Raw genomic sequence first — 9780 nt, forward strand, 5'->3', positions numbered from 1 at the left:
ATTAATGGATTTAAATATGTTGAAAGTGTTATTTATATTTCTGCTTTAACATACTTTAACGCACTCTATAGGGTGCATCACTATTCCATCAGTGTGTGACAGAATTATTTATTAAGCTCTGAAAAATCCCACATCTGTCAGATTCATTGTTGGAAAATGCATTTAGCCCGCTCATTTTTTTATGCCTATACATACAACTTAAAGACTGTCAAGCCTCATGGGAAGTACTGCCTCACAGATTACACCTATATGACTAACTTCACTTCAGTAGAAGAATCCCTTCATTTACAAGGAAGGCTTCTATTGTGAAATATTTGCTAGACTGTGGAAGACCTAGTTAATTGCACAGGTCCATTACAGTACTTCAAATGTAGCTACTCCCTTCTTGTGGCACTTGTGAATTACAACAATACTGTGTGGCTGGGAAACATACTGTACACCCACAGTGCACAATAACACTGAAGATGCATAATCCGGAACAACAAAGTGTTGACAGCAGCATGATTACATTGTTGAATTAATTCAATTAAAGTGATGGGAATGTATGGTGCTCAGATGGCATGCACATTGTAAGACAGGTACCAGGAGTTTATCCACCCTTCACCCGACAGCCTGTATTTGGGATGTGGCGACCGCTCCTCCAGCCATTTTTAGATACATGGACTTTATTTGACAACCAGCTTTTATTTGAGAAAATATAATCATGTTCTTAAATGTTCTGTACATCCTATTTCCACCCCAATAGACTGCATCAGCATGACATTGCCTTATTAACAATAGTCACTTCTGGGTAGAACACTGTTAGTTGATTTGCACTGTGAGATTGGAGAAGTAGGCAAACTCGTTTATTTCTGTTATCATTCTTAGCCGTAACTGTAACATGTAAATATATATATTTAAAGGTGCACTATGTAGTTTTGAGGAAGAAATTTTAAGAGAAGAGAAAAATCTTCACTTATTGATTTACATGACTGAATAATCTGAAAAAACAAATGTCCTCAAAGGACAATTTCATTCTGTTTTACTGTAGCAGGACCCTTCTAAGTAGCTACCTTTCAGCGTCAGCAGTGTTATGGGGACCTTATTCTCATTGAGAACGACTTGTTTCTATGGAAATATATCAAATAACTTAATATTGTAAATATTAACTTTCCAAGTTTTCTGGGTTTATTTTTGTAGCTCTGCGGCCGATTGCACCAGCTGTGTGTAAATACAAACACTTTGTCACAGCCCAGGCTCAGTGAGCTTAACAATGAGGAAGACCACACGACATTTTTAGTAATTTAAACAATATTTTATTCAAAACTAAGTCAAAAGCAACACAAAAAATGTAGTCTGTAATCCAGTGGTGGATATTGTCAAACATTTTCAGTAACGTTACAGATGCCTGTACCTTGATTTCGATACTGGTTCCTGAACGATCCTTTTTTTGATACCAATTTTATGAAATCTATTTTAACAGAAGATTACATTACACATCTTCGCATGACAATCATGCTGCATGAGAATTGGTCTCTGACACTGATGAGATTAAGTCCTTATTGAAAGGTATTGAAAAATTTATAAGGTATATATTAATAAGGTCAAATAAAATGAAATTGAATTAGGCCTAGCAAAAGGCAAAGGATCTTGAAGGAAGGGACTGGGGGCTAAAAAGAAAATATCAAAAGTTAAAGCAACTGTACACATCCAAAATTTCAACACACACACTACCCTGTACTTGCACACAAGCACATTACATAACATTACATAAATGATATACAGTCTAGTACATAAGAAACCATCGTTTTATTTTACTAATTAAGATTTGAAGGGTTAATTCAAACTGACATGTATTGAGCACTGGTGGCAGCTGACACATCTTGATCAGCTCCTCTGTCAGAAGAAACAGTCTGTCTTCAGTGCAGCCAAACAAACTGTTGGCTGAGATGGTTCTTTGCATCAGGCTCTTTTAATACAGAGGTCTAGAAGTCAGCATGGTAACTGAACTCATGATCAAATTTTGTTGCACGCTTTACATGTGTTGTCACACTGGATTTTGTCTCTACAAGCAAAATAAAGTTAGTCAATCACAGCTTGTAAAAACACTGAATGGCTGTTGCTGGAAAACCAATATATAGTGTCGGTAATGTAATTTAAAATATTAAAGATATTAAGGATTATAATTTTACCATGATGATAAGGTTATGATGAGACAGTAGTTGACTTGAATCTCCATGTGTCCATATTAAGCGGCATTTGCAGCCAATTTCTATTGCAAATCACTTTGGACAGAAGCATCAGCTAAACACCATAATTGTGATTTATAGAAAAGATCATTTTTATGGATCAGTGTCCAGCTGTAAATGTAATGGTTGCTGAAAGAGTAAGCTTAATTCACCTCTCCAAAATCAATTCTTCTTTCAAATGGCAGTGTCTATGGCCCATTGTGCTCAGTACTCCTTTTTGACAAGCTACAGGTGGTAAAGTATTGGTATTCCATACTTGTTCTGTTCAAGATTTGGCCTAAGCTTCTCATTCTCCCTCCTACTCCCCTTGAGACTGAACTAAGCTCTTGTAAACAACTGAAGGCTCAAAGAGAGAGACAGGAAGAGGGCAGCTGGACAAGTTTTGTATATGCATTCATGTCCATAAGCTGCTCTGGCAAAAAAAAAAAAAAAAAAAAAAAACTATTTGCCTGATCACGTTGTTTTGCAACATTGGTAATGACATTTTTGAGGTTAAACTCACAAACTCACATACTCACAATTCTATAGGTGGCCCTGAAAGCAAATTAAGTAACATGTTCATAAACATCTTCATCTTTTGTCAGACTGACAAAGTTTGCAGCATTTAGACATAATACTGCAAATTGAGAAAACAAGTGCATTTTTTTCTATCCATCCATTTTCTTCCACTCATCCGGGTCATGGTGCCAGCAAGCTAAGCACGATATTCTAGATGTCCATCTCCACAGCAACACATTCCAGATTCTCTTGGGGTATCCTGAGGCGTTCCCAGGCCAGATGAGATATGTAAGCTGAACTGGACCAAACGGAAAAGCAAAGCCACCCTAAACAGCAAACTCCTTTTGGCTGTGTGTAACCACAATCTCATTCTCTTGGTCAGTACCGAAAGCTCATGACCATAGGTGAGAGTTGGAACGTAGATGGACTAGTAAATCAAAAGCCTTGCCTTCCAGCTCACCAATGTGTTTTTTAAATACGTTTAAATGTCACTTCATCAAGATGGATGGATTCAATTCCACAAAACACAGTAATACCTATAGTTTTCCTCTTCCTGTGTGTGTGTGTGTGTGTGTGTGTGTGTGTGTGTGTGTGTGTGTGTGTGTATGTTACAGATCTATCGCCGTTGCTGGCTGGTGTTCAAAAAGTCATCTAGTAAAGGTCCTCGCCGTCTGGAGAAATACCCTGATGAGAAGTCTGCCTACATCAGAGCCTATCCTAAGGTACAGGACAGGACGGACACACACACACACACACACACACACACACACACACACACACACACACCGACAGGGATTAAGAACAGTCCGCCTTCTTTTTTATCTTTCATTCTTCCCCATCATCACCTCTCCTTCACATGACCTTTCTTGTCTTCTCTTACACTCCTTCACTAAGCATCCTTCAACACACCGTTGAACCAGTGGAAGTTAAAGAGTGACTTTTCTGTATTTTTTGGATGGACCGCAGCAAAGTGGGGCAAGCTCGGGGTCAGTCCCTAACTTGCTGTCAGTCCATTACAGTGACACCATTGACACCATTGGTCGATTGTGAGTTTGAGTTTCCCAATTGGCTGTCAGTCTTTCAAAATGAGTAGGCACTAATGTTAGTGACGCACTACAGCTCCAGTGTCTATGAGTATAGTTGCGGCGTTCCCTCACCTACAAAGGAATGATGCCTTTCAGTCTACACCCACCTCGGTCTCATCTTGTGTATTGCCAAGAGTTGAGCTGAGACCAGACAGTCTGCTGCCAAAAGCATCTTTTTTTTCAGCTACTTAAAGGAACTGTGGGGCCCACAGCTTAGAGGGCTGCAAACACAAAGAATCTGGAGGTATAGTACCTAACTGTTTTGTATACGATTTGTAACACAAAGGAGGATGTCGTTAATGATGATACTCTCCGAGGCTAAACCAAGCATGGCACAGCAATAACCTTGTTTCACTACTCTGCTCCAACCTCTCTTTCACCCTGGCTTTCTTTTTTTAAATTTCTTTCCGTACCCTTCAATTTGTGAAAGAATTGCAATTTTAACAATTCTCATTCAAGTGATGATTCATTAATGACACTATAAAAAATTAGCAGAGTGACCTCAGTGATGGCTGACTATAAGAAAAAATGGGAATTCTTCAAATATCAATCAGATATGTTGCCAATAAAAGAAGTTAGGAATTAAAGAAAGAAAAAACTATGCAAGAAGATGAACTGATGCACAATTCAATGAAATGTATTTGACTTGACAAAAGGAGCATTTATTAGGTCTACACTATTAAAGTTTTATTAATAATAATGGAAATCATCAGTTGTAGATCATTATATGAATGTAGCTCCTTCTAAATATCCAAAGTTTATTTCTAATTTTGTGACTACATTTTATGGGAAAATTAAATGAATTGAAGTTTCCTGGAAAAAGAAAAATCACACTCATTTCAATTGATAAGGAGCTGAAATCTCTGTGTGATTCTGACCTGTCCACTGAGGACATTTTTTGATTTTAGATGAAGAAAGGCAAATCTCCAGGTATGAATGGTTTATCTGAATTTTATATACACTTTTAGGAACTTATCCAGTATCCAATAATCTGTATGTACAAAGAATGGATCAGTCAAAAAGACATGGCAGCGATGAAGCTAAACCTGGTTTATATATATTTTATAGGTTCATTAAGGAAAATGCTAGATGATTTATTAGATATAGCTTCTAGTGTCTAACAAGATTTATAACAACAACAACAAAAAAAACCCCTGACATATTAGTTGTAATATGAGGTTGATCTCAGAGATGCTGGATTATGCTGATGCAGTTCATTCTAAGGCACTTATTTTGTTTTTGACACAATTAAGCACAAATTTCTTTTACCGCCCCTCAAGTCTTTTGGTTTTCGAAATAGCTTTGTTGACACTGTCAGTCAGTTTTAAGAGACTTTAATAGCTTGGTTTCAGTTGATTTTAATACCTCTAAAAGATTGCAAGTGAATAGAGGGGTCAGGCAGGGTTGCCCTTTTTCTCCTTCTTAATTTATTTTAGTCACCAAATTATTGTCAACTAATATTGTAAACATTAATTTTGAAGGAATTTAGATTTTTGGTAGGAAGTACCTTACTGGCAGAGGACACGACACTTTTTTTTAAAAGACAAAATGATTAACCAATTCTCTGATGCTTCAGATTGAAGATTGAATATGTCAAAGTGTGAAATTCTTTCTCTGTATGATTGTGATGATTCTGTAGTTGGAATTATTCCAGTAAAGGATTCCACTAAATATTTGGTATGGGGCTAAAATACTATGGCTAGACAACATCTAATTTTTTAAAGAATTCAAAAAGACCGAGACAATTATTTAGCTTCAAAGGAAGTTATACTGAATTTCCTCAGTAGAGTTCCCCTTTCAAAAGCAGACGACCTATCTGACTTTGTGTATACATCTTTATCCTTACATATAGATAATTCAACAGCCACACAATAGAATTTTTCTAACGTAACATAAGCTTAAGAAATTTGTGTTTTTCAACAGTAAAGTGGAGGGAGATCTTCAACTCCTGGATTTCATTGATACTGTTAAAGGGGGATTCCACTATTTTTAAATATATATTCTATATGCAAGTTTTTTATTCACAAAGAGACATTAAAGGTCCCATATTATGAAAAACTCACTTTTTCTGGGATTTGGGGTGTCATTTTGGGTTTATGGTGCTGCCACATGCATAAAAACTTTGAAAAAAGACCATCCGTGCTTTTTTGAGTGAGATACAGATTTCTGACGGTGTCTTGCCTGCAGTTTCCAGATGAACGAGTCAAATTCGGCATTGGTCACAGACGTCATTGACCGATCATTTGAATATTCCCACCCACAGTGTCTCCACCCACCAGGTACAGCATTACCGTAGATCGGAGATCCGCCATTACCCTATCGAAAGCACCATATCGAAGCGCAACGAGAAGTGTTCTGTTGTTGGCTGTACAAATCAACATAAGTGCCTATATTCTGTCCCAGCTACAGAAGAACAGAAGAGACAGTGGTTGCGTTTCATTTTTAACGACAACGTGCCGGCTATGGTTCCTGTAAGTCTGTTTGTGTGTGCTAACCACTTCACATCGGACTGCTTCAGTAACGAGGGTCAGTACAAAGCTGGCTTTGCCTCGACACTGACCCTTGTAAAAGGATCAGTCCCAACCATACGGGGCCCAGCAACTGCACCGGAGCCACAGGTGAGTGTCGCCACGTTTTGATAGTATTTACAGTTGCCTCTGAGTATGTAACTAGTAACTAGTTAGCTCCGCTTCGGTCCGCTATGCAATGGCGTTTGAAGCGAGTTTAATGTTAATAATATTACGAGGGAGCTTGGTTGTCACAGTGAAAAGTCTGGAAACGTGCAGACTGGAGACAGAGACTATGCGAACAGTGTCCAAGAGTTTGGAGACTGTGTTGGAGACAAACACAGCTTTCACTAGCTGTTTAGATGTTACCTGTTGCAGGTCAATGGAGGATGGGAGCCGGGTGGTTGTGTTGGGGAGTCCTGCTGCAGCCGCAGAGTCTGTATTTCTTCAGGAGCCTCCGATTCTGGGTCAAACTGGTATGGTTGAATGAGCATCTCGGCGAGCCATAGCGATACATCCACCGTAAACATTAACGCATGCTACCGCTAGCGTAAGCGGCATCCTCTCCCTGAGAGGGGCGTGTAGCAGGCAAGGCAGGCGTTGACAGACAGAGCTCATTAGCATTAAAGGTGCAGGCACAGAAACAGCCTGCTCTCAGTAGAGCTCACTTGAGCAACTTTCAGACAGCTGAAATTCAGGACCACGGATGGGTTTGGGGCAATACATTTCGAATACAGTGTTGTTGGACCTCTGACAGCTCTGTGAAATTGATGAAAAACAGTATAATATGGGACCTTTAAACCACTCAAGAGACTTAACCTTTTCACCTAGAACTGAATCCTCTACTTAAATTATGCTGTTTATTTCACAATAAAAAGTAATAAGCTTTTAAACATTATTAATACTTTCCTTTTGATCATTTAAAAAATGTGCTCAGTGCCCCACTGGGTTCGCACACACAACACACACCCACTTCTCAAGAAAGCAATAACCAGTCCATTCCTTTCCAAAGCATCACAGAGACAGTATAGTACCAGATATCCACCATGAGGGAATGAAATTGGAAAACAACATAAAACCTATTGCGGTGATAGGCAGAGACATTGGTTACACCAGTACAGCAGACAGTTTAAAGCACCCCCAATAACGATCACTCTGACTGAACACTCAATACAAAGTGAGTCATAGAAATACAAAAGACATCGGCAAACAGACATGAATGAAAGAGAATGGGGAACTGATAGATGATTCAAATGATTATTATTAGAATGTTATGGTCTTGCTGTGATCTGTTACTTCAGTACACTTTGATAACCAATATTACTTAGACCACTAGTAAGACTAATACTACCAATGACTATCCATGTGGTCACAATATAGCACATTGACCATATACATAATCTCGTTGTCTTTTATTCTGTAGCTTCACTATGAGCATGATGATAGAAAATACACGATGTTCACAAAGGTTTGTATAAACAATTGTGTTGTTCCAGACAAACCAACTAACTGCCTAAAGTTTCTCAGACAGGTTATTTCAGTAACAGCGACTGTGATTATTTTTAACCAACACATCTTTATTAAGGGACATAAAAGATTTAAAATAATAACAGTAATGGATAAAAAACTGTATTTGTCCCATTTGTGAATGTGATTAATGAATTATCACCTCCAGCACATGATTTTTAGTTTAATTTCTATCCAACCCTTGGAAGTGCTCCATGTCATGTACATGTCATGTAACATGACTTTTTCTTCTGGAATACTCGATGCTAAAGAATAACTCTCTGAACTTTAATCAAACTGTGATTTACCATTTTCCACATGAGGACAGACACAAGATAGTTTGAAAAAGGCTATATTCCATATTTTGGGGTTATTCTCAGGAGAAATGTGTCCGTTGTTCCTCCACAGTGAACCAGAACGTAGGATCATCCACTCATTATCTATTCAAATCACTGTTTCAGCTTGACCACTTACCTCCACTTTAGTTAGCGTCACAATTTTTTCTCACAAGCACTGAGGTGTCATAAATTTAATCAAACAATAACTGGCACTGATTTCTACATGGTTAACCTTTTTACCTCAACCTGTTGCCTAGGTGACAGAGATTAGCAACGTCAAGAATGTCACACGGTTGCCTAGAGATACCAAGCGACAGGCAGTGGCCATTGTCTTTACAGACGACACCTCACGCACCTTCACCTGTGAATCAGGTAATGTATGGATACACATCCTGGTTTGAAAATGCACAGTAATGCTGCATTCTAGTCAAAGTTGGAGGTCTGAACTTTTCTGGTTGAGTTTTCCAATCTTCGACCTCAAAGTTTTCCAAGTGCACTACACCAAAAGTAAACAAAAACCTTGGCTGACCGTAACAAAATGATGTCTCTCCCTCCCTCCGCCTCTGTGCATGTATAAATGAAAAAGAGGAGGGAAAACAATACATGAGGTGACTGACATCATTATAGATTTTATTTTATGGTCATTTTATACTATAAATAGTATCTAAACATTCCATCGACTAGCCTAAAACAAATACTGTAATCTACAAATACATCCTACCCCGTCCCCATTGATGTGGGCATTGGACAACTGGTTCCTCATGAGGTCAGGGTAGATAGAAGTGCCCCGAGTATACAAGTAGGAATTGCAACTCTGAGTGGCATTCCATTGTAATTTTTCTTGTAGGAGGTCAGAAATTTTTGAGTTCTGAGTTGTCTGGAACGCAGCATTACTGTTGCTGCCAACATGCGTTGTCACTGTTCACACCAGATGCAATAGCGCAGTTGTAGCTCCACACGGAGCGTGTTTATTTACAGTTGATTAAACTTTGGTTATGGGATATCAGACAGTATCTGGCACTCTATGAAGCATTTAGGGAATGGCTCAACATTGTGAGGTATACTCTATTTGTTCATGAATGAAATATCTGAAGACCAGAAACAGAAGGAAACAGCTAGCTTGGCTAGATATATACAGTATGTATATTGTATATTGTTTGTTTAATCGTTCTATAAATAATAACTAATTGTGATTTTAGAGGAAGTAACACACCAGAACTGTTTCTTGACAAACAACAGTTTATCCCTCCACTCAGCACTTTAGTGCAGCACCTCTTGCTATAGGAGGGTTGCCAGATACAGTTGGTTAGCACAGGTTTAATAGAGGCTTCTGTAGAGGTACAATGGAAACAATCCTGGCAACCTGTGATGACAAGTCTTCAGGAAGCCAAGCACAGTTAGTCACCCTGCCTGTTGTTTACTAAGAAATAGTTCTAGGACATGAACAACTGAGATGAGGTCAGTTTTGTCTGACAAGTATTTCCATTATTATGTCATTGCCTCTGACCATGAACTGCACACTCTGTTTATCAGTAGAGGGCCATCGTATCACCATTTGACTTCTTCCTCTGTCTGTCTGTCTGTCTGTCTGTCTGTCTGTCTGTCCGTCCGTCTCCAG

General features: G+C 38.6%; 1 protein-coding gene across 1 annotated transcript in view; it reads left to right on the top strand.

Moving 5' to 3' along the window:
- The window catches only part of dok4 (docking protein 4), a 41588-nt gene that overhangs the window by 20364 nt on the left and 11444 nt on the right, over window positions 1–9780 (top strand). The window contains exons 2-3 of the mRNA XM_073463743.1: window positions 3341–3448; window positions 8420–8534. Of these exons, the coding sequence (XP_073319844.1) occupies window positions 3341–3448; window positions 8420–8534 (223 nt within the window). The remainder of the gene's footprint in view (window positions 1–3340; window positions 3449–8419; window positions 8535–9780) is intronic.

Source organism: Pagrus major, chromosome 4 (assembly GCF_040436345.1).
Source record: "Pagrus major chromosome 4, Pma_NU_1.0".
NCBI lineage: Eukaryota > Metazoa > Chordata > Actinopteri > Spariformes > Sparidae > Pagrus > Pagrus major.